This window comes from Chaetodon auriga, chromosome 3 (genome assembly GCF_051107435.1).
Source record: "Chaetodon auriga isolate fChaAug3 chromosome 3, fChaAug3.hap1, whole genome shotgun sequence".
NCBI classification, from domain to species: domain Eukaryota; kingdom Metazoa; phylum Chordata; class Actinopteri; order Chaetodontiformes; family Chaetodontidae; genus Chaetodon; species Chaetodon auriga.
Genome location: NC_135076.1, coordinates 24,158,960 through 24,184,247, shown reverse-complemented (window position 1 = coordinate 24,184,247; position 25,288 = coordinate 24,158,960). Strand labels below are relative to the sequence as shown.

Below are 25,288 nucleotides of genomic sequence, written 5' to 3'. Positions count from 1 at the left end.
AACCTTACCAGAGCTGCTGCTATTGTTTCCGGACCTACTGTGTGCCCAGCTTTCCAAGAAATTCGTGCTGTGAGCGCATTTGTGTGCGCACGGCACGAATGGCCGCATCCACCGGCCGCGTGATGGACGCTAGGTGTCATACCTTCACCTCTCTCCCTCCTGGCTCGACAGGAAATGTGGCGGTGGGCTTCGCCTTTGGTTTTGAGTGCTGTGGTGGCGCCATTGAGCAGCAGATGAAGCTCGATTTGAAGCAGAGTTCAGTCGAGGTGTTAGTGAGCGCGCGGTCTCCCTCCTCAGAGAACTACACTTCCATAACCAATGAGAGCGCGTCGTAGTAACGGTAACGTCACAGGCTGTGCAGTTTCAAATGATGATTTTTTTTTTTTTTTTTTTTTTTTTTTTTTTCTTTTCTGTTAGTTTAGATCACGTGTTGCACTGGAGACATAACCAGTACTGGCAATCAGGCACACATCATGGGTACAACTGCCAGGGAGCCCTAGAGACAAAAAGACCCCCCTTAAACCTTGATGTGTGTTTTTGGACACTCAATAAAAATAACATCTTTGCTATGTACAATTTGAGAGATGACATTATGATATGCTGTCATCAGTTTGGGACCCCCGCAACACCAAAAAACGTCTCCTATACACCCTTGAAAACCACTGCTATAGGCTACAACAGTAAAAGTTTGTTTTTCAGGGGAAATGCTAAGAGATAACATTGATGACGTGCCTTAGAAAGCATTATTTCTCTCATTTCAAACCTTAAAACAATGAGAAATCAGAAGGCACGTTCAAAAATAAAACACCTGTTTATTGAAAAACAGTAAAAATAGTGCATGTGTATTCTCTTTAAGTAGAATATCTCAAAAGTTTTATTTACACAAAGTTCAGGCACTTGAGAAAAGTCAGGAGACAGTCGAGCACATTCCAACCTTTACGGCCGATGATATTATGTACAAAACAGGCTCAAGACTCGCTGAATTTTGCAGACAGCAGCTCCCAGAGGGGACGGAGAGAAGCCCAGCATAGTGCTTCAGCTGGATTACACATCACACAGGTCACTGGGTGTCTCTGGGTAGCAGTTAGCTGCGGCTGGAAGGATCACTGGGGTTGATGGGTAATGGAGTTCTGAATAGACAGTAATCTGTTATTTTACATTTGGGATGGCTGGGGGATGCCTCCTGGAGAGAAGATCGGATTAAAGGTATTACTATAAGGTTCAATACAACAATATGAACAGAACACCCACTTAAATCCCTCACAAAACGACCATATTCAACAGTCTCATCACTTTCACAAGGAGTGACTCATGAAATGCAGTACTGTGCTTTGCTCTTGTATTATGGACAGAAATTAAGTTTTCATTATCCACATTTCATTTGTATGGTTTCCAGAAGGACTTGATTACAGCTCAGAGGGTGCTGTCCTTCAGCTGAGCTTTCGTATTGTAAAATATTCAAACAAATGGAGACATTTGAAACACAGGCTCATGTCTCCACTGCAGTTATCAAACTGAGCTGACCCTTTACTGAACAGTTTTGATAGAAAAGAAAAAACCAAACTGGCCCATTGTGTAACCAGATTGCTGACCCCTGGATCAGAGGCTTATCACGAAATATGTGAAAACTTGCAAAAAGCGTTACACAGAGTGTAATATTGGTTTGGCAGTGTTTGAAAGAGGAAGATAGAGAAATGGTGAGGAAATAATGGGTACTAGTGATTACTACACCACAGGTGGAGAGATGCACAATTTAGCAAGGAGCTAATCCAAATGTTGGAGCGCTGTCATTCAGGGCTCACGCTTCCCTGCTCACAAATTTTCATGCATATATTTTTTGTATCTTTACCTGGAATTTGTTTTTAAATCTGTAATAATGCAGATATACCCTCATGCCCCATGTACATCTATAGGGGGGAGAGAGACCGAGCAGGGAAAAGAAGGTAAGGTTGGAGGGAACGAGTCAGGGGAGGAGGGAACGAGTCAGGGGAGGAAAGAGGGAGACTGTATGCGGGAAAGAACCTAAAGAACCATTGGAGAGCACAGAGGAAATGAGGCAGAGAGAAAAAGGAGAGACAGGCCAAAAGCAGGGGAGGAACCAGTGAAAGAGGAGAAGTGAAGAAATGTACAAGAAAAAGAAGTAGGGGGAAAAGGAAAAATAACGGTTATTGCATGAGGGAAACTGGGGAAGGCAATAAAACAAATGCATGCTAGGAGAGAGAGGGAAAAGGGGGGATGAAGGACAGAGAGAAAGATGAAAACTTGACAGAGCGCTCAGCCTGTTGTCTCTGGCTCCAGTAGAAAGCTGAGAGAAGTCTTGTCTACTGAGGCTGATGGGAAAGAGAATATGAGAAACACATTTTCCAGCAGACCCCCACCCAGCTCAAATAACAACTCCCTCTGCCCCGGTGCCTCTACAGCGCAAGGTCTGATTGTGTGCATGCATACGTGTGCCAGTGCATGTTTGAGTGACATGCTGGAGGTCGTCATAATATAGCAGGTCAGATTTCAGGCTGTAATTGTGTGGTTTCAGAGTCACCTTGGCACGCTAGGTGGAGCGCGGTTGGGTTGGCCAGCGAGCTGCCGAAGGCCATCAGCGCTCATGGAGGCAGCGGGTCCAGTGTGAGTGGGCACCCGAGGAGCAGACGGGGCATGGCCACGAACCGCTGGCTTGCCACTGTTCACTGACTTTTTCGAGAGTGTCAAACTGGGTGGAGAAGAAGACGACATTAAGCGACAGGCATAGGTAGCACACGTTCGTCTTCATTCATCACTGACTGTGTGTCTGTACCCGGAGGGCTGTATCCAGGAGGAGTCTACAGGTGGAGGCATAGGGGTCGTGCAGGTGGAGGTGGAGATCTTCCCAATGACGGCGAGCGCCTCCTTCAGGGCGGCGTGCTTGCAGAGCACTTCCTCCCGGTGCTGCCGTTGCTCCGGTGACTCATCCATCAGCGCTGAGCATTCTCCCAGAGCGTAGAGCTGGGCCAGGAGCTCAGAGCTAATGAACTCCTTCACCTACAGAGAGGGATTACAAACAGCTGTGACAAGTCAAAATGTTAGACTTTGTAAAGTGATATTTTACTCTGATTTGGGATTATGACTCGAAATTATTGAAGGGGTGGTGAAAATCTTTATTTTTTTCGTTTCTATGGTCTCTCCTTTCTTTGTCAAGACATTGGAATATGCTCAAATAGTCTTTCAAATGGAGAATGCCTGTATGGCCAAGAGGGGAATACGGATTTTGCTGGGCTGTGTGTGTGAGGTTTTGGCTGGAAAATTTAAAGAAGGAAGGGGAAAATTATTAAAAAGTTAATGGTCTGGTCTGGATAGCTTACGTTGTTAATCATGAGGTGCATAATGGTCTTTGGCATTAAGTCCTTGATGGTCTTATAGATGATGGTCATGTAGGAGTCAACCAGTTTCCGAATGATTTCCACCTGACGCTCCAGCTGGGGGTCTGTGAAGTTTTCAGGCGCTCCATTTCCCTGCCCATCCACCTGGGAAAAGCAAGATGGAGTTGGGAGAAATTGTTCAGAGTGTCCCCGTATCTCTAACAAAGAATATCACGTGCTGCGGCGACGGCTGAGGAAACACATCTGGTAATGTCATGCTAGTACAGATGTGTAAAGCAATAAAGATCAGCCTTATGTGTACTTCCATATCTTGTCATCTATTCTACGCTTGTGACAAGAAGTATAGAGCGGGAAGAAGTGGAAAAGAGGGAACACAAGAGAGGGAGGTAAGGAGAAATGGGCAGAAGAAAGAAAAGGGGGAGCGGGTGAGGGACGGGGAACTGCTGATTAGAAACAGACCAGAACACACACACACACATACACACATATTGGAGTGACATCATAGGCCAAGAATGCTGTGCTGAAGAGCCAACGACAGAGCGAGATGGAAGGGGTGGGGGACTAGCTTTTTCGTTTTGGCAGGGGAGGAGAAGGGGGAACATGGAGAGAGGGGTACGGGGTTATGGCCGGGGTTTGAGGTTAGGAAAAGCTACGAGCGCATTCAACGCAAAGCTAAGGTGCAGACAGGTGCAGCTCGCCGTAGTGACGGTCAGGGTTGGGTTTAATTAGGTTGAATTCGGGGTCAGGGCACTGACGGTGACTTTCTCAGGGTAGACTCCAGCCTGTAGCAGAGACGCCTTCCAGCTGTCCAACTCCTCCTGAGAGTTACAGGCCAACTCCAGGCATCTGTAGTCCTTATACACGTTCCTGCAAATACAGTGCAACATTGTCAGACATCTCTAAAAACGGTGCTGCCTCGCCAGTAATAACACTCTTTCCACAATACAGAGAAATAAACTCATAACCTTACATTCTTTATACCAACACGCCAAGTTGTGGGGAGACTGACCCACTGGTTACCTATGCTGTTAGAAAATACATATCAAAGCCATCCACAGGTTGTAACACTAGCTGAATGATCAAATATGACAAGCATTATCCAAAACAGGAACCCTGGCCTTTTAGTAATGACATGTTATTACTGGTTTCTCGGTGTAGGTGATGCAGCCAGAGTTTTCGTCACAATGCGTGGGATAATTTCAGCTGGGCAATGATGTATTCAGTCATTTTTAGCTATATGCTGTCTCCTCTTTCTTACCATGTTCCCTTCCAGTGGAAACAAGACAAGTCTTGTTCCACACCTTGTGGGAAGTCAGGAGAGTAGTCCCTGTAAAGCCCTCCGCCACATGCGGTATCACTCAGTTTAATTATCATTCATCTTGAGAGCTTTTGAGACAATGCAGATCGCCTATTATCAGTAAGTGTTCTTAAAAGCAGACATCGCTGCAAGGGAAAAAAAAAAGTACCAAGACCTCACGGATGCTTTCGGCCTTCTAATTTCTTAAAAGCTCTTCTTCTCTCAGCTTGTGACCCACTTTGTACACAAGCCAAATGTTATTGAAACAAGGTTGCCTTTGTGTGTAACGTGAGATCAACACATTTCTTATCGTTGAACAGACAACATGATCAGCTGTAGTCTCAGATTTCGTGTTCACCAGAGAGAGAAAAGTCAGAGAAAAGTCACCTGAGCGCTTGCACACGGCACCAACCAGGGAAAGTATCGTCCTGTAAAAATCTTTATGTCTCACCTTCATCTTCAAATGGGCTCATTGACAAGATTTAAGTTTTAGTATCACTTCTTGTGTTTGTATGAGATTAATAAAGTTTGAACCCTGTCATTTACTATTCTACACTTTAAAAGCCACAAAGTGCTATGATTGAAATAAAACTGAATTTTGTTAATTATTTCTCAGAGCTTTTATGCTCCAGTATTTGGTTTGCACTACGGAGAAATGAACAAAAAATGTCTTTATATAAAATAAACCTGCTTCTTATGTTGGTGAGTTTGTGTGAGATTTAATAGCAAAGGCTATGAGACTGTCTTTCACTTTGAGAGGGGAGAAAGACTAAAATTCAAAACATGCCTTTGCCAAAATTAGAAACAGTACAATTGTCGCAGCCCAGTCTAATTTAAGGTATGTAGAGAATGGCCACATGTTTTAGTGGTGCACTGCCTGACCTGCGTCCCATTCCTGCATCTTGTGTAAATTACTTGATACAGGCGAAACACAAATCACTGGGTTTTGTGTAAAAAGGACCCCACAAGAGTAACCCCCCTGTTGGGAACCACAGATTGAACACAGGTGCCTGATGGAAAGAAGGATTAAACAGGTTGGGCGAGTCCTCCCCAAATTCGGCATGATCATTTAAATATATTAAATTAAACCAAAAGAATGTAAAGAGAGACGACATTCACCAACAAATATTTAGGACAGAAACACACACAACACATGCAACTAGGCAGATATACACAAACAAATAGCCACAGACACACAAAATAAAACACTATTTCTCCCCAGACTGTTGTCTTATCTCCTTATCTCCATCATCTATTTTCTCCATGCTACTCATTCCCCGGCTCCTCTTTCCCCTCCATCGTTCCTCTCACTTCCCTCTTCACACCATCGTACCATCTCTGAGCTTTGGCTGTGGAGGCGGCGCAGCAGAGCAAGAAACAAGCGAAGGATCTGGAGCAGGCTGTAGCCCATCTGTTAAACATTTTTCCTTAATCACTCGGTTGTTTCTTTCCTCCTTTTGTTGTTCCCTTCTCACATTCAGAACACATAGCAATTAACCTCAAATATGTGAAACCTTTGTGCGTGTGAGAATGAGAGAGACAACAGACGTGGAAAGAGAAAAAGGGGGATAGATTCCAGCAAGCAGAGAGCCATACGGAAAGATCAAGAAATAGGTCGTCAGTTTGTGAGCTTATGGCTGGGCTAGAACGGGTGAGACTAATAAGTCAGGGCGTGGTGGCTAACAGACAGGGAGCCAGGCCAACAATGACAATACTAGAGTGCTATTACACTCGGATCAGGACACTAGCATTCGTCCACACCAGCAAGCACACATTAAAATTGTCCTCTGTGCTGATTTATCACTCACATCAACATTTTTTTTTTTCCCTTGCCCCTTTTGCTATCCTCTCCTCAGCTTGTGGCCGGTGTGAGTTTCTTCACTCATCTTGAGGAATTTCTGCACAGAGCCTTGACTGCTTTAGATTCGAAGAGTTTCCTGAGGTTTTTGATTACTGTCAGACTGGGACAAAACCACTGCAATGTCTGCCACACACACACACACACGCATGAAAACACAGAAAGAGAAACAGAGAGAGTGAGGGCGCAGGAAAAGGGGGGGGGGGGGCGCCATAGGACAGACTTTGACACATTCCTGGCCAATGGCTCTGATACTCTCTCTCTCCTGCTTTCTTTCTCCTCTCAACCCTTCCAATTCTTCTTTCTCCCTCCTTTTTGTGGTGAGTCGAGCAATTCTTTCCAAACAAGAGCAGCCTCATCTCTGATCCAAGCTCTCTGGCTTTGATTAGCTGCTTAATGAGCCTGCCGTCGGTATGCTGTGGTCTATACACACACGCACGCACGCACACACACTGGCAAAGGCACGTACACACATGTGCGCACACACGCAAATCCAGTTTGTGTGTCCGAATGCAGCATAGCACAGAATTATAAACAAAGCCCACATGCTCTGGTACAATCAGCCAGGCTTTGGGTCAGCTCCAGCTCCTAAACACTCTCTCGCTCTGCTTTCTCTTATGCTCTCTCTTTGTCTCTCTGTCTTTCTCAATCTGTTTCACACACATAAACCCTGCAAACCCAAACCCAGCAGTGCCCTCAACAGCCTGGCAAATGTTTGGAAGCTAAATTGGAAAAAAAAACAAAAAAAAAACACTACACCCGCTGCAGCACCCACTGGATATCCTTTCAGTTCTGGTGGCAAAGTTGAACTGAAGAGGTCAAAGGAAGGGCAAAACACCACTCTGACATCTCCTCCCTTTCCTCCTCTGACATGTCCACCCTTGTAAAATATCACTAAAACTTCAGCAAGCAGGTGACAAGAACACAACTCCCTTTTCTTACTCATACCCATAAACAAACACAGGCCTCCAGCCACACACACACACACACACACACACACACACACACACACAAACCTTAACTCTGTGTTGAAGATAGCAAAGACAAATTTGCTGGACATGAAGCCCTTCTCCACATCTCTGAGCCTTAAGTTGTCCAGAGGAAGCATGTACTTCTTCTCCTTCTCCTGGAAAAGAGAGAATATGAAGAGATAAAGTTTGACAGAGGTATGCAGAGTAAAATATGACATCACAGAGAGGTAACACAGGTGTTGATAGCAAAAAAAAAAAAAAAACAGACAGAGACTGAAGACAGTTCAGTTGGGGGCTCTGGCTAAAATAGTTGTATGTCTGGTAGTAAATATTTTTCAGGCTGCCCCTTGAGATGAAAGCAGGGCCAAGAGACTTGAATTGTAGAAGGAAAAATGTCAGAGGGGGAGGCGGACAGGGGATGTGGAACATATCAGATGATGTGTCTGCTTGTCACACTGCCTCACATTAACTACCCACTAACTAGCGAAAGAGGGACAGTAGAGGGGGGAGAGAGAAGGTGGGGGAGGGAGATGCCATAAGTCTATAGTCTGTCATCACCACGGGGACTTATGAATGACAGGGAACAGTAGGAGGAGTAGAGCGGCCAGAGTGAGGAGAACCAGACTGTATGGAGGCAGGGTACAGAAAACTGAAGGAGGGAGGGAGAGAATGAGAGAAGGAGTATGAAAAAAAGAGGGAGAGAGGCCGGGCTCACATGTGAAAGTCATTACTCAGACTCAAGCTCTAACACAACATTTCTCCTCAAGTGAAGCCCTTCCCCCTCATCTCTCTTCCCCGGCCTGCTCCCTCTTTCTAACCTTTGAGAAGGGGGCTTCCAGAAAGGCTGGTAATAGGAACAGCCATGGATGAGGTAAAGACGCCTCCGTAGAGGAGACACCTTAAGCATTTCTGCAAAAATCCTGCACGTCGTCTGCGTGCGTGGATGCACGTGTTCGCGCCTGCGTTTGAGCCTGTGCACACATGTGGCATGAGACGTGAGTGTGCTGGCGCTACATTTCGGTCTTCCCTCTCTCAGTGCTCCCCTGAACCCTACGACTCTCTTCCTTCGTTCCTCTTTCCTTTTTTCCAAAGGGGCCCACTTCCTGTAACAGAGGCTGAAAAAAAATGACAGAACGCGATTGGCGCTCATACGGCAACATCTGGGATCGCTTTAGACAGAAGGGGAGGAGACTGGGGAGAGTATAGGACGCTCTGATGGGGTAGAAATAGAAAGTAGAGATGAGGAAGAGAGGAAGAGGAGGGATAGAGGTGGATAGAGGGATCGAGGGAGGTGGATTTTGCTAGAGTAGAAGAGGAAGGGTTCAAGGAACATGGAGAGCAGGAGAGAGTGTGCAGGAGAAGTGGGGAGAAACTGCAGACCACTCCAAAGTTGATTTCCCATGGGTCCCATCAAACCATATATGGCTGCTGAGTTCCTCCCTAACTCTCTCTCCTTCTCTCACTCCCCGAATTTCCTTATGCCTTTCCTGAGTGAACAGGCAGATCCCTAGCTGAATGAGTGAATGTGCCACGTCAAGACTGGATACTACGCCGGGACGCAGCCCCGCGGACGCCCAAGATACGCTAACATCTCCGGAGGAGGGACACCCATAGGACTGGATGTCCGATATGCGTGAGAGATCCCTCGCCTTTCGACCCAACGCTGAGACAGGATAAGAAAGAAGAGAAATAACAGAGGAAACCTTTTGCCGAGTCCTCTCCGCTGTGGCCTGGACTGCTAGCAAACAACCAGAGTGGGAAAAGGCGAGGCCGTAGAGAAAGTGAGACAAGGTCCTGCTCCGTCATCCCAGTGTTCAGACTACCTGTTCAGGATCTTACTGGTGTACAGTAGTCTGCACATTGGTTAGACTGTGCAAGGAAGTGCTTCAGCAGCAAGACCCAGGACAACGTGAAAACCTGCATGTACTCTACGCTGAAGCCAGTCTAGGGTCCAACATTGTCTGATGTTTCTTGCTTGAACGGGTGCGAATGCCTTTAAATGTGCAACATCACCAGCTTTTAACTCTTCAAGATTAAGCTTAACGACATTCATTTTGTAGCATTTGTCACCTTGAATTCATTGTCTTTGTTAATGATGAGTGAGACGTACGTTCAAGACAGAGAAGTTTACATGCAGCACATTCAAGCAAGAGAAGTTTGTGACTGACAATTATTTCAACAACGTTTCAGGCAGAGAAGCTAAAAACTAGCTGATTAATTGAGCTTCTCTTACACATTCACTCTAAACATTTTTTCCAGAGTTCCTCTCATTGGGTATATTGAGTTTGCGCATGTGAATCTCTGTGGCAATACTGCTGTGTATATGCATGCATGCATGTGTGTGTGTGTGTGTGTGTGTGTGTGTGTGTGTGTCATATTGCCAGTGGTGTCAGGGTGGTCGTGAACTATCATACATCAGTGCTGCTGTGTCTGAAGCTGTGTCTCCTCTTCCTATAGACTAATGGATGTGAGATTTGGAACAGGCCTCACACATGCACCTACACACAGAGGGAAGCATGTAGATTAAGTGTATAAGCATGAGCCATCTGTTTTTCTTCAGACTGCCTGGTGGAGCCATGGCAATCGAGGGGTGAAGGAATGTATGTCTGCTCAGTGTGCTGCGGAGATTAAACTCTGAACTATTATGTTGCACTCTCAGCATGAGGTCAGTACGAGGATACAACTGTTGTGGCACACAGAAAAGAAATGTACCGTACGGCCTTGAAGAAGCTAAAAAATTGAAGTGTGTAGAAGCAATCCACACAGGGATGGAGAGGAGAGGTTGGAAGGGGTGGGGGAGTGGGGGGAGGGGGGGTATTTGTGAGAGAGACTGTGGAGGAGTTGAGAGGAGAGAGGGGGAGTCAAAAGGGGAGGTCTGGAGTGTAGAAACAGCCATGTGGGATTTCTCTGGGCAGATCTTGGAAGCTGGTGTTTGGACAAAGCTTCAGATTTTCCAGCCAGGAATGTGCACAGTCCCAGGGAGACTGCCAACCACAGAAAGGGGGAGAGAAAGAAAGAGGGGGAGACAGAGAAAGAGAGACAGACAGAAAGAGGGAGAGAAAGGAGGAGGAAAAGGCAACAGAGGTAAAGAAAGAGCAAATAAAAAAAGGGGGAGCAGTAGTAGAAAAAAAGAAATGTCTGTGGAGGTAGTGTGGGCGGGGAGAGTGAGAGCGGGAACTGCAAGAGAGAAGAAGCAGAAGCTTGGCTTGTGTGACTGTATGTGCACACACAGATGCATGTGGAGAGGCAGTAGATCTGATCTTCTGCGATAATATGGGTGACTGCAGCTGCACTCAGGCCTTCCAAACACAGCTGATAAACGCAGAGATCAAACAAAGCCTTGCCGAACAGAACCAAAACTAACTGTAACGGTTCAGACTTTCACATTAGCTTCAATCCTTGCAGTGAAACATACGTGTCTCATTGTCATCCGCAGACAGCCAAAGCTTGTTGCTCAGATGTGGTCAACAGATATTTGCTTGCCTGTCTTAGTATTATTTGTCACAGATGTGCTAAGTCTGTGTGTGCGCACAAGCTGATTTGTAAACCTATAACACTGTGTGTGTACAATATGCATGCCTGGGGCTGTGTCTGGGAACACTGTGTTCAAGTGATCCAGTGTTTATCTGAAAAGTGGCCGTGTGTCTGTCTGAGTGAGTGTATATTTTTCTCCACTATTTGCATGCCAGTTTGTTTACATCAGACGCCGCATGTGTACTGTATACTGTATACACAAGCTTGTCCCACTGTGTGTGTGTGTGTGTGTGTGTGTGTGTGTGTGTGTGTGTGTGTGTGTGTGTCTTAGTTTGGCTTGGGGCAGCTCCAGCTGTGTCAGAGTGAGCCGCTCCAAATGCCTGAACTCCCAGAAGAGGAAGAAAAGGGGGAGCAAGGGGAAGAGTGAGCAGAGAGCTGGACGAATGGGAAGGGGGGGCGTCAGAGGAATGAATGGGGGGAATGGAGGGGCTCAGTTGCAGGTCCAGGTGGCAGGAGAGAAGAGCAAAGAAAACTGTTCTCAGTGCAGTGAAACAGGGCTCAAGATGCTCTTTTAGTTATGCATCTAATGGTGTCATATATCACAAAGTGTCCACAAAGGGTACATTTGTTTGGTTTTAGCCAAAACTCGAACTTCAGGTCATTTTAGTGCGGTTACCAAGAACAATAACTTATTTGTAAACGCATACTGCATATTGTTCCCACCGACCACTCAATTATGGCTGTCAAACAACGACTCAGTTTCATCCGCAAAGACATCATCTACAGTGTTTTCATCCAGATGTGAATGTTTACAGGTGCTTGTTTCTATCCATATACAAATGCTGTCATGTGTTACCCTCTCCTGACCTCATTTCCTGTAGTCTGCCCTTTCCTCTTCCCATGATACCAACTGTGACAGGATGAGACTGTTGTGGTGTGTCTGCCTGTCTACACTTGCTGTGCAGACCTTCTGCTCCTGTACAGCAGGCACAGACAGGCAGACAGATGGCAGCCCCACTGACATCAGAGCAGAGGGCCACTTGCTCTTCCACTGACTTCAATAAATCTGCAGGGGTTTCACAGGAAGGCTGATAACAATAAAGATTTCCTAACACTTAATCATCTCTCAACTTCTCAAGAAACCTGCTGTTTCAAGCTGAGATGTGTGTTAATAAACTTGTGATGACTAAAGAGCACTGCTGTGTTTCACTTCACTCTTCTCTTATTCATAAAGTACCTAAAATATCCCTCAAGACTGCAACATGTCTTGGTGTGATGCCTTTCTTTCAAGCATGATGGTGAGTGTGAATGCCTCACCTCATCATCCTTGAACCAGGACAGGTTCTCCGCAGTGAGGATAAACCAGTATTCCTTGGCTCCACCCTTCATGATGCCGATGTTGCTGATGGTCAGCCAGCCCTTGCGTATGACCTGAACAACAGCCATGGGTAAGGAGCTCAGATTTCAGGATTTACTGCACCACCACAATGGCAATCAGAGGACAGGTTTATGGAAAATGAGATAGCAAGATATAACTCCTAGGAAGGGTGCAACATAGGTCACAGAGAGAGAGAGAGAGAGAGGACCTTGCTGATGAAAATAACAGCAAAGGTCAGAAACAGTTGATACCAGAGGGAAAGATTTTTGCAGGTTAGACATTTGTGAGATCTGTGACGTAGATCATGCAGCCATGGGGCAACAATCAAAACATTTCACTGACCACCAACGGGCATGAGTGGTCAAAGAGAAGACTAGATACATAGGTAAATAAACAAAGAAAGCATTGAAACAAAGGTCATCAAACACATTCTGGAAACAGAATGGAAGAGGCTGAAAGACAGACGTGTGATGAATAAGGGAACAGGAAGTATGAGATGGCATACAGATATCAAGAAATGACATATACATCCTGCAGACTAGCAAAATATTAACATCTGCACATATTTATGGAGCAGCAGAACTGCAGAAGGTAAAGAGGATTGTGTTGAGGCAGAGAGAAAAATACTGTAATCTGCAACTTGGAGGAAAGGAGAGTAAAACATTAGCAGTGTATCAGATGCAGATTATGAAAAAAATGAGTTAATAAAGCTGCAAAAAGCTACTTTGCCAGTGTGCATCTTTGCTGCCATCAGTAGCATGCCAACCCACAACCCCTAAGCTTGAATCCTGCATAGAAATGTTTCCAGTAGAGGCAGCAGTGAGTGAGTGGGTTTAGAGAAATTGGTCTCCTACTATTAGCCTCGACAGAGGGGCCACACCCTGGGGAGAAACAGGAAATAAAGGAGCAAAATGAAGATGGAGTTAATTTTCTCAACATATTAGGGGTTTAGATGACATTTTGGGGATGACACTGGTATTATTTAATAGTTAACTACTATCAAAGCAACATGAGAGACTGTAAATAACTGACAACTGACATTTTAATTCTTCAAGCTGTTGTTAAAATGATTCAGCTGATACTGTCATCATACATCAATGTTCCTGACTGAACACTATCATACTGGGATTGCGTTTTGTTTACTCGTGCTTTTAAATGTGTCACATAAATATTGTGTTACATATTAAACATAACAGGCAGACACAAAAAATAATAATTTTTGCTTGACTGCATTCCTATAAAAAGCCAAGATCAACTCTGGTTGGATGATTGATCAGTAAAATCTCAAAAATCTCCCATTATCTGCTGCTACGAATGCTGATTAATGCATAACACATGGGGCAGTGACATCACCGAAGAGGAAAAATAAATCCAAATGTAAGATGGAAAGAAAAACATTTGCTGATAACCACACACACTCAAACATTGCGCTGCAGAAAACCCCAGAGATGGAAAGTAACTAAGTACATTTACTCAATGCAGGTTCAGATTAATAACATACAAAATATAATCAACAAATAATTACTGATCTCTGAGGGTAATTCATAGTTAATTAAGTTAGCTTCAACATACTGCAACACTAAAACGATGAACACATTGCTGAATCAATAATTATAATCTAATTATATAATATATATATTATCCTGAAATGGGCCAGTCTGACTACTTTTGATACCTTATGTATATTTAGTATATTTTGATGCCAAAACTTTTGCAGTTTTCTGAACCTGACTCTTGTGAACATTTTTCTAGAGTACTTCTACACTGTGGTATTGCTACTTTTACTTCAGCAAAAGATCTGAGCACCTCTTCCACCACTGAAAGTGACAAAGATGGTAGGTAAACAAGACTAAGTGTATGCTAAAGCAATGGTCTTTGTGGTTTACAGACATCACTGGGTTACTTAGATGGCAGTTAAACCTTGTAGTGACTGAGGTTGGTGAATGTTGTACCTGTACAGGTACCTTGTACCTTATGAATGCAGCTGTACTGAAAGTCTTACCTGGTTTCCTGCCATCCCTGTAACAGCCTTTTTATTGTTTTGGTTGTACGCCTGCTGGGCGCTGAGAGACAGAAGGAGCCAATGTAATTTACTCTTTTAGAGTGTATAGTTCTTTTTACGGTTTAAAACCCACAATGGTACTCACTTAGTGAAGCCGATGAAATCCTCATGTTTGGTATTTATGTAGGCAAGCTGTATGTCAATGAGCAACAAGACCTGGACAGAGCAGACATACATTAACTAAAGAAACAGACCCACAGCACAACTTGACAATCCAGCAGTTTTATAGAATTAATTTGTGAGTTCAATGTCCGAATGCGAGTGAATGACCTGGTCCCGGCATTTAGTCTCTTGCTGTTGTATTTCATTGGCTACAATTCTCTCAGTCTCGTCTTGCAGTTTGGGAAAGGAACTGAGCTATAAAGAGAAAACAGACCAGAAGTCAGATAGTTTTGACACCCTGAAGCATATGCTACATCATATAAGTGCGTGCCACACACACATTTATACCTTGCTGATACACTGGTACACAGTGGTGATTAGTTCTTGGCTGACCATGTCAATAAATTTAATACACGGCCCCTTTAGCCTTGAGATCTGTTTCTTCACTATGGCTTCAAAGGCCATGTCAGGAGTGAACAGACCTGTCCTATAGGGAGAGAGAAAAGGAAGATTGGCTGCAGCAAAAAACAAACAAACAAACAAACAAACAATTATGAATGATGAAGAAGCATCTGACACTTTGCATTTGCTCAGAACACCACACTGCACCTGACGCCATGGATGTTTCTGATGGCATAGTTGATCTCTCGCCGCAGCGCCCTCTCATCAGACTCAATCTGAAGACAAACACAACACACACACACAGAGTCGGCTATTTGGTTGAGGAGCATTAAATAGTAGCCTCACAGTTATTAATGCACATATAGTATTCATGGAGTTACTATATGACAAGCACCACATATGCACTAAGACAAACAAAAATCACAGAATTACACACACACACCTTAACCAGTTCATTGGGGAACCTCTCATGGAAGATTCGGTTGATCCTAGCCCCCCCTGACAGACTAACAGTGTCTACCTTGTCGCCTGAGCCCTCGATTAGCTTCTCAAAGTCGACAGCCAAGTGCTGAACTAACCTGGAAGGCAGAAACACACAGACCAGGAAATACACTGACATATCAATAACTGAAAAGGCAATAAATGAGTCGGCACACAGATCCAGAATAAGTGACTGACTGAAGCAGTGTCTTGGTCCTGCGTGCAGGGTCATCAGGACTGTACTGTCTGTACTCCTCAGCCTCTTTGTTCATGGCCAGAAGCTGGCTCTGCAGATGAAGACGGAAGGCTGGCAAAGTGTCCCGGATGTGGTTTGTCAGTTGCTGCAAACAAATATTATCAGTAACAATACATATACGCGATGTATTTACTTCTCTATGTATGTATGTGTGTGTGTGTGTGTGTGCATTTTTAACCTGGTTAAGCATTCTTTGCAGGTACGGCGTGCCCATGCTTTCAGCCATGTGTTTGTAGGCCGGATGGGACATGAAGAACTTCTGCTCTGCGAGCAGAGCTGCCTTAATATCCTTTTTCCCATCAATGTCCTTCTGACTGCGGTTCACCAGGCCTATGTAACCTGGGGAGGAAGAGAAAAGAAGGGAAATGAAGAGCATGTGATCATTGCAAGGACAACAATGAGCAACCAGAGGAAGGACCAATCAAGGACTCTGATGTCCGACAGATTCAACTTTCATTTTTTGACGTGTCCTTGGGAACTCTTCCCAGCCTGCCATTTGTTCCATCAAGACTGCAGCATACAAGCAGGAAACGAATACGTTTGTGCAACAGCAGAGCATGTGCTGAATAGTGGGCCAAATCCCCTATTTAGCACAGTAATAGATGTAATAGCACCAGGCTCCATATCTAATGCTTCAGCTCTATGCTGCTACAAGGGTGGTTATTTCAGTGGGCTTCCATGGCGAATGCATTAGCACTGTAGCAGAAGCATGAAGCAGCCAGCACCTGGTGGTGCTTTACACAGTCTGTACACTGTCACAGGAGCTCTCTGCTATGCCTTTTCTCCTGCCTCTCTCTATGTGTCTCTCTCTATGTTTCTAGCCGTCTCTTACTCACACACACATTGCTGCTAGCCATTAATATCATCTTTGTGTCTCTGTACAGTATACATACGCACACTACTAGGATGTCATACAAAGTGCAAACAATCTTTCGACACGTGCAGCAACCTAAAGAGATACTGTACGGGGAAAAATAGAAAGAGAGTGAACAAAGTAAGAAAGAAAGAGTCAAACAGAGAAGAAAGCTTGACCGACACCGAGCCTCTAGCTGCCGATTACAGACACAATCATTATGTCAGTTCTCTCCAAAGAGCCTCCACTGGATGCAGTTTAAGTACATTACAGCTAGGTGGCTCAAGACACACAAACACATGTATACTGCACACACACACAGTCGTTTTTTCCATAATTTCTGGAGACATTACATAGACTAACACTAATTTCCTGAAGACTTACCCTAACCATAACGGTAACCACTACTTGCCAAACCCTAACCTTAACCTAACCTTACCTTAACTCAAGTCTACACCTTAAAATTGTGTCAACTGTGTAAACAGATTTATGTCCCCACAACATGGTTAACACATGGGCACACACACAAACACATACACACAAGCAGCACACCTCTGCGTAGTGGAAGCAACCTGTTCTCCAGTATTTCCCGGGCATCTGTGCCTTTGTCCATCAGGTCAAGTTTAGTGATTACACCAATCGTCCGCAGGCCTGAAAGTAAGATGAGAAACAGGAAACATTTTAGCCTCCAAATGTGATTTAAAAACCTGTGGAAATATGAATACTGTAGGACAACCCTTTCAGCCTGTAGACATGTGATAATCATATTCTCAGGACATCATACACGTCCACAGACTGTACAAGCCAAACACACGTGTGGCTTACCCTGTGGGTCAACATCTTTGGCCAGTTTGAGTGCGTCAGAGTTGGCCAGGTCAGTGTTGGCTGGTGTGACAGCCAGGATGAGACAGTTTTCCTTACAGATGTACTGCATGATCATGTCTCGTATCTGATACTCTATGTCTGCTGGCTGGTCGCCTACAGGCACCTTGGTGATGCCAGGCAGGTCCACAAGAGTCAGGTTCAGCACTGCAAATACACACATGCACAAGAAGAGCACAAGTAAACACACAGGTTATACGTGTCAGAGACAGAAACTTTGCCTGAATGGATATTTCATGTCGAGCGCACACAAATAAACACCATGTTACCGTGTGGTGAATAAATCCGGAGGTTGATGGGGACAGGAGAGATGCCTTTATTGGATCCTGTGAGTCTGCACGTCTCTGTCTCAATCTCTTTGCGAATCTCATCAAAGTCTGTGAACTTCTTTCCTTTACAGTGGAAAAATTCTCCATACTCTGGAAAGAAAACCAAAAAAACAGGTGAATAATGACGGAGACGTAATTCAACCATAATTCTGAAGGATCACTGGAATATCAGATCTGTCTAGTGCATCCCAACTTTGTAAAGCACTTAACGTTGCATTTCTTGTGTGAGAGGTGCTATACAAATACATTTTATTATCATTATTAGCATCATTTTATATGTTTATTTGTAATTGCACTCTTTTGCCAAGTTTCCAGCCATTTGAGATTGTTTTTAGATAATGTAAATGATATACATCCTGCCTCCTGAGGGCCAAAAATACAGGATGCAATATAACAGTCCCACCCAGAAGACGGTATTTCCAGGACTGGCCCACCAGCCAGGCTCAGTCACTGTAAAATATCATACTGCCATCTGGTGGCAGCTTTGCATACAAGCTTCAGAATGGCAGAACGCAAACACTGGATGACTGAATATGATTAAGTCTCACCTACCTGCTTTACCACTGAGCAGCTGGAGGATTAAAGGTCTGCGAGTGACAATTCCTGAACCCCGTGGAAGGAAGTCTCTGTTGGAAAAGAAAGACTGAATTGGAGAAGGACACACACACACACAAAGACACACCCACACACACAAACTGTCGCTGTGTTTTATGTCAATGCAAACTTCTTCTATAACACAGAAGTCATAGCAAAGCATTGTGAGCACAAACACTCAGCTGTACCTCAGTTTTCCTTTAGTTGCCATACTATCAAAAATATCTGAAAGCTGATCAAGAAGGCTAAGAAAACCGTTGCCATATGATCAGCCATATGAGACATATGTATAAAGACTAAAAGCTAAATATAGTATTAACAATAAAGAAACACAATGCACAGGGTAAAAAGTAATCCACCTCTTTCCTCTTAACACCAGATTCAGGAAGTTTGTTTAACTGCATCCTGTCCCAGATCAAAAAGCTGGCACCGTTCCCCACAAAAGGGATGTCATAACATAGTCATAGCTGAGACAAAGAAGGGTGGTGTGTGATAAAATATCAATACACACTCCGGAAAGCGAGCATTAAGTCTTCTGCAGTTACTCCACATATTCTGACCTGGATGGCGTGCTGCTCTCGTTCAGTTAACAGAGCTCTACTGTCTCGAAACTCGGAAACTATTGTCTTACTCACCAGCATTCTTCTCAGACAGGATGGACATACTTAGTCTCCTTATCACAAACTGAAACTTACATTTAAGATCTCTGCAAGCAACCCTGTTATTCACGAGCAGGCTGCAGCATTTTAAGGCCGCTGAAATGTTCAAGATGTGATTCAACAAAGTTCACTTAGGGTTGACTGAACTACTTGCAGGTTAACTAAAAGAATGCTGATTCCATAACCTCTCAGTATTAATGTTCTACCCACGTACACCTACAGAGCCTGACACTGAGACATGGTGCTCTACTTTCTGCTCATACACAGACAGTGGCACCTTCGGCATCCACCGCTCCAGATTAGAAACTCATGCCATGTCACCACCGCTGGGCAGAGAAGCACGTGGGGACAGTGTTATTGGTTACAGTGGTTGCCTGAAGTCCTGGTTTCAGTTCAGTGGAACACAGATCCTTGTGTATTGAGCTTGTCCCAGCTCCTGAACCACAGTTGTCATGACTTTACTTTCAGCATTACAAATAAACAGCAGCATATTCCAAATTAAGACTCGATGAGTCCCATCTTATTAAAATACAGACATCAAGAACCACAGCCACTGATAACAATTCACATGTTTTAAAGTATTTTATCAGAATTAGCCAGAGTTTGTTCACTTGTTACAAAGAAGGGGTTCAGAAGCTTTAATTACAGGCTGTACATAAAGACATGTGGTTCATAAATATACTTTACATACATAGAGCCATTGATGAAAACTATTTTTGGACTGCCAGGTTGTTAAAAATGCTGTTGTCAGGCGTTTATTATTAATTCAGAGGTAATCCATTCATAAAAACTGATTTCTTTCTTTCTAGCAGCCATCAGATTGATCATTTATCAGATTTTCATCAGAGGGTATTGACTTGTTTGTTGATAATGGACTTTGGTTGAGGACAGGTAACAGTCAAAGGGATAAACCACCACCTGGAAAAACACAAGCTCTACCTATTGATGGCTTTCAGGTGATCTTTAAAGCATCAGCAAATTAGGGGGTTTATTGGTGAGTACCTTTATTGACATGTCGCTAAAGTAGGTGCAGTCAAAAGTGATACTGAAAGTTGATGCCATTACACTTCAGCTCATCTTACCTGCCCACAAAGTTCTCCAGGACGGAGCTCTTGCCTGAGCTCTGGCCTCCAACCACAGCGATCTGCGGCAGGTGGAGGCTGCAGTCCTGCCCCACGCTGCTCAGGGCGTCTTGGAGGCGGTTGACCAGCGGGATAAGTTCCTCCATCCCGCGGTTGCCCATCGCAACGGAGCGGCCGGGCTACCTGTCCGGCTCCTGAAAATCCCGCTTCACTCCGGTTCTAGGCTCCGCCCGTCGATGGAGTAGCTACCATAATTAGTTTTTACTTACAATTGTGCTGTTTTCATTGCTGAAAGGAAGAAAACCTAAAAACAATACTCGTCTTGAACGACGGTGCTAGCTTCTAATGGTCCTCAGCTCCAGCCGTCGTTAGTTACGTTACCGTGAGTGTGTCTGGTAACGACGAGAGTTTCCAAGTTTGTACTCACGGACCTCAAGCCTCCGAAAACAGCTCGCTATAGACATTATTGATATTTTAAAAGTCTAAAAGTTGGCAGCGTGTTTCCCGTAAACTCCGGACACATTTAGAAAGCTAGCCGCTGGTCGCCGCGTTGAGTTTGGTCCATAGATAAGAGGAAAACATTCTACTGACAGCTAACGGAATCAAAGTTTCTGCGCATGCGCACAAATCTCAACGTTTAACTCGGCAAGCCCCTTTAAGCAGAAGACAGACAAACTTCATGGCCAATTCTGAAAGCAGCCCGACTTATCAGGCACCATGCGAGCGTCCCCTCCTCTAGAGACAGCTATTTAAAATCCCACACATCCAGTGAGGGCAGGGCTCCAGTGCAGCCATATAAACACTGCAACTAGAACCAGGGTGGAAGATTCATCTACTGTAAATAACACGGCTGGATTCTTTGGCAGTGAGGGAGTGCACCGTGTAGTACACTGGAGACCTGAAGCAAGTCATGAAGTCAATCAAGGCTACATTTAATGGTGAAATAATAATAATAATTAAAATAATGCACAAATGTCTAACAGCACTGGGGATTTGATTTTGTAGCAGCAACACATGGGGATTTAAACATAAAATGCTCTTTACTTGTGATTGTGTATGTCATACATCATATTCATTACATTGCACTGAATGGAAAAGCCAACACGCTCATATGTCAGTACCTTCACCACATTATCTCAGTCTCAACACATGATTCACTCTCATCCCCTGTGTTGGCACACGAACTTTACTCTACTTTCAGGTCTTTCAACAACTCTGCGACGTCTATATGTGGGCTGCTGTTGGTTCCAGTCCTGTTCGAGCACAGCGCGCTCTGCAGACTCTTGGCTGCTTTGTTCAGGGATGGAAGGATACGAGCAGCGTCCGGTGTCTCATTGTCACCACGGGAGCACAGAAGGACTTCGTTGACCTCCCCTTCGATCTTCCTCGAGAGGACGGTGGGAAACATGGCGCTCACACGCTCCAACACGCTTTTCCTCAAGGCCATGTTGCGGCACACGAGGTTCAGTATGAATACACCTGGTCCGAAGAGGAAGAAAGAGGAGAGAATACATGTAGATGAAACACACAACTACAACGACATTAAGTAGCTATTAATAAATACATACATTTATTGTCATTATTATTTTATAGAAAACATGACAGATCCCAGCAGCTTGAGGGAAATGAACTGGGTGGCTGTGATTCAGAGGTAGGGCGGTCGACTGGTCAGGGGGTTGGTGGTTCGATCCCTTGCCTCGGCAGTGGCAATGGCATGGCAATGCAGTGCCATCGGTGTATGAATTCATATGTTTGTCGCTTTGGATGAAAGCGTCAAATGACGAATTGTAATTGTAACTGAACTGGTAAAAATACTGTACCTCTGGGGGTCAGCAGGCTGCAGACTTTCTGCAGGATCGAGGGTTCTACAAAGGCAGCAGGAGGACAGCTCATACCCACAGTACTGTCTTTATTGTCAACGTCGAACATGATGGCATCAAACAAACGGCCACCTACAGAGAAAAAAGATAAAGCCACGGTCACTTCTTGAATGTATTCATATACTCACTGGCCTTACTTTTAACTGCCCTCTCTTTCGACTCCGTCACTCACCCTCTTTCTCCAGGGCACAGATGCGTTCAAGGCCGTCCCCGATAGTGACAGTCAGCCGATCATCTGGTCGGAACCCGAACCATTCCTTCGCCACCTCCATCACAACAGGGTCTAGTTCTACAACCTCAACTGTAACATTGGGCACAAAGTCCCGTAGAAACTGAGGCAGGCCTCCTCCACCGAGCCCCACCAGGAGCACTGACACGGGGGCATCTGAGATGGAAGATGGAGGGCAAAGCTCAATCACTGTGGCTGTTTAGTCAGTATTTCCTCCCACCACATTCCTCTACCCCATCAGAAAGACTGCACAAAACAGGTGTGAACTGACCTTTGTTCTGTGGCGTGCCCACCCCGAGCATGGCGAGGCCAGCCACCATCACTTCATGGTGAGCGCAGCAGAGGAAGCCACTGTCCACCGACAGAGAGGCTGAAGATGTTGTTGGAGCTGCTGTTGGCTTGACCTTCTTTTTGCTTTTCTTCTTGTTACTGGAAACTGCAGGGACGTTAACATTCATTGATTTCACCAATCTACATCTACGTTATAACAAACTATTGTAACATTAGAGTATTATAGACTGTCTATAAAACAACCTTTTTTGTTTGTTTCATCATCTCCTTTTCATTGTTTTTTACTGTTTTATTTTCTTTTTTGTTGATATTTGTTGTTTGTTTCATGGGTGTATGCTCATTTAAGAAAACATATAAGTATATGCATTATTGGTATTGCTTCATTGGTTAATATATTGTTTAACGTAAATAAAAGAGCACAAAAATTAGGGTGAACAAGGAAAAAGAACTGACCAGCATTTGAAGAGACAAGGCGACTCTCTGACTGGACGAGGGCACTATTAGACAGGAAAACAAGTCTCCGATACAGTTCTCCATCTTCTCCTCTGACATTCTCCACGCAGTAATCGCCGCTCAGCTCGCTCACACCCCTGCTGACCTCCTCTCGCCAGCCCAGGTCACCTCCAACTGACAGAAACGGCACCTGAGAGGGGACAGAAAGCTCAAATGATTACACCAACGCACATTTGTGACACAAACTGTTTTATACATCTCTAAAAGGAATACTTGTGTGCATTCACCTGCTGGTTTGCTGGTATACCCGGGGGAGCCAGGTCCATCACCATTGGTGAGAGTTCTGACTGGACAGCCTGCATGTCTTCATACTCCTGATTCCTGTGCATTGCCACAATAACCAGACGCCGAAAGTTTGCACTGGCTGCCAGCTGCTTCTGACCCTCACTGGAGCTGTACTGCCAAGCTGTCTCACTGCCTTGAGGCACTGATAGGATAAGGAGAGGGGGGAAAAATAATAAATAAGAACAAAATTCAACCAGTGTCACTTAAATAGAAAAGCAGAAACATGATGAGATAAGAGCAGAGCTCACCAATGAAAATCGCAAACTGGTTTGATCGTGGCACCTTGGCGCCCGGGGGACAATCTTGTACTGTGAGAGTGTATCTGGGTTGGCCAGTCTTGGCGTGGCAGAGGGTGAGTGAGGGGCTCGAGCTGGAGTCGGTGCCTGTTCGGAGCCTCTTTTTCAAGACGGAGTAAGCCTGATGCTCCCTCACAGCCGACAGCAGCTCTGCCACCTGTGTGAGACGAGTAGGGGCTCCATCTTCTCCAAGACACATCTCCAGAATAGGCGTGGGCATAGGCTGGCGAAACTTGGTGCAGACCAGAACAAAGACAGGCAGAGCAAAGGAGTCCTCTTCATTCCCACTTTCCTCCTGCAGACAGTGGAGCCTCACCGCCCATCCCAGCTGAACAAAGTGCTCCACAGCCAACTTGATGACACTCTCCTGAGCCAGCGTCACACAGACATAGCGGCCGCCGACACTGAGCACACGGCCCACCTGCAGACACAAGAAAGCCATTGTGTACCAACTGAGGGAAAGAAAGATATGGTCTGTTCACACCCTGATCCATTCGTCTCTCACCTCAGTGAGCATGTTCCTGGCCAGCGCTCCCTCTTCTTCTGATGCCATGGCATCCAGTGTGCCCTTATCCAGAGCAGCCTGGTAGCTGGCATCCTCATATGGAGTTTGTGTAGCATCCACCTGCTGGAAGGTGAGGCCCGGCCGGCGCTCGGCATTTCGCTGGTTCATATGGGTCACCACTGTCTCGCTGATGTCAATATTAGTTAGATGTTTGTAGCCAACGTCATAAAGCTGTTCACTCAGCTCAGAGTTACCACAACCGACCACCAACACCTGAAGGACAGTGCACCGTTAATTAATCCGTTATTGTCATTGGCAGCGTTGGAAAATAATTAAGCACATTTATCGGAGTACTACAAGTATAGTTTTGAGGTATTTGTGCCGTAGTTGAGTGTGTCCGTTTTATGTTACATTGTATTTTTAATCCACAACAATTAATTGCAAAATATTGGAGTTTTCACTCCACTTCATTTACAACCCTGATTCCATAAACGTTGGGACGGTATGCAAAACACAAATAAACCAGAATGCAGTCATGAAGTGTTCCTGAGTCCTTGCAGTAATATTCTTTGTACAGTCATGTGTTCACAAAGTGGTGAACCTCGCTTCATCCTCGCGTGTGAACGACTGAGACTTTCCAGGATGCCCCTTTCATACATGATCGTGATACTATCACCTGTTACCAATCAACCTGTTTACCTGTGGAATGTTCCAAACAGGTGTTTTTGGAGCATTCCACAACTTTCCTAGTCTGTTGCTGCTGCTGTCCCAACTTGTTTGAAACGTGTTGCTGCTTCAAATTCAGAATAAGAATATATTTTAAAAATAGCGGAAGTGAATGAAGATGCCAAAATTGGGCTAAATGTCAACACAAGTTGCTTCTGCTGTATTTAAATGCACCCCATATCCTGCACAACGAGGTATTTTACCTTATGCTGGACTTTGATGTATTTATGCAGCACGCCGCACAGTTTGTTGTAGTCTCCATACCACTCAAAAGCCTTCTCTCCGCGCCTCTTAAAGAATCTCTCCCAGTACTCTGCGGAGCTGAACTCATCGGAGGTGCGAGGTAAAAGACTCATTGTCTGCTACAAAAGCTCAAAACGTTTACGTTTTCACTGACAGACACTGTTTACAGCCACTTCGCCACATGGCACTCGCTCTTTTCAAGCCGGACAACATTGCTGGCAGTACCGCTCGCTGATTGGACGATTTTTTGGAAGTCGGAGCTACATACTGCTCTGTGATTCGCCCAAA

General features: G+C 44.9%; 2 protein-coding genes across 2 annotated transcripts; both read right to left on the bottom strand.

Annotated features, from left to right (window-relative positions):
• Nucleotides 1-846: 846 nt before the first annotated feature.
• On the bottom strand, nucleotides 847-20,568 carry dnm3a (dynamin 3a). The gene is made up of 21 exons (XM_076727025.1): nucleotides 20,033-20,568; nucleotides 18,250-18,323; nucleotides 17,638-17,787; nucleotides 17,312-17,515; nucleotides 17,039-17,137; nucleotides 15,812-15,972; nucleotides 15,576-15,718; nucleotides 15,340-15,475; nucleotides 15,105-15,172; nucleotides 14,844-14,982; nucleotides 14,664-14,750; nucleotides 14,479-14,549; nucleotides 14,334-14,394; nucleotides 13,186-13,212; nucleotides 12,271-12,384; nucleotides 7,525-7,634; nucleotides 4,109-4,220; nucleotides 3,336-3,497; nucleotides 2,792-3,015; nucleotides 2,540-2,707; nucleotides 847-1,183 (listed from the first exon to the last, which is right to left on the bottom strand). The coding sequence occupies exons 1-21, from the start codon at nucleotides 20,191-20,193 to the stop codon at nucleotides 1,150-1,152; spliced, it is 2,505 nt and encodes an 834-aa protein (XP_076583140.1). The 5' UTR covers nucleotides 20,194-20,568; the 3' UTR covers nucleotides 847-1,149.
• Nucleotides 20,569-20,943: 375 nt separating this feature from the next.
• Nucleotides 20,944-25,208, bottom strand: mettl13 (methyltransferase 13, eEF1A lysine and N-terminal methyltransferase). The gene is made up of 9 exons (XM_076726281.1): nucleotides 24,961-25,208; nucleotides 24,032-24,304; nucleotides 23,479-23,947; nucleotides 23,173-23,372; nucleotides 22,886-23,075; nucleotides 22,413-22,577; nucleotides 22,085-22,297; nucleotides 21,853-21,984; nucleotides 20,944-21,511 (listed from the first exon to the last, which is right to left on the bottom strand). The coding sequence occupies exons 1-9, from the start codon at nucleotides 25,111-25,113 to the stop codon at nucleotides 21,219-21,221; spliced, it is 2,088 nt and encodes a 695-aa protein (XP_076582396.1). The 5' UTR covers nucleotides 25,114-25,208; the 3' UTR covers nucleotides 20,944-21,218.
• Between the last annotated feature and the right edge of the window lie 80 nt (nucleotides 25,209-25,288).

Coding starts and splice junctions, on each gene's coding strand:
- dnm3a (XM_076727025.1), bottom strand. CDS start 20,193: ATGGGCAACCGCGGGATGGAGGAACTTATCCCGCTGGTCAACCGCCTC. Junction 13,213..14,333: donor CAGGGATGGCAGGAAACCAG/GTAAGACTTTCA, acceptor GTTTCTCCCCAG/GGTGTGGCCCCTCTGTCGAG. Junction 3,498..4,108: donor TCTACCCTGAGAAAGTCACC/GTCAGTGCCCTG, acceptor TGCTTTTCCCAG/GTGGATGGGCAGGGAAATGG.
- mettl13 (XM_076726281.1), bottom strand. CDS start 25,113: ATGAGTCTTTTACCTCGCACCTCCGATGAGTTCAGCTCCGCAGAGTAC. Junction 24,305..24,960: donor ACATCAAAGTCCAGCATAAG/GTAAAATACCTC, acceptor ACTGTCCTTCAG/GTGTTGGTGGTCGGTTGTGG. Junction 23,076..23,172: donor GTATACCAGCAAACCAGCAG/GTGAATGCACAC, acceptor GTCCCCTCTCAG/GTGCCGTTTCTGTCAGTTGG.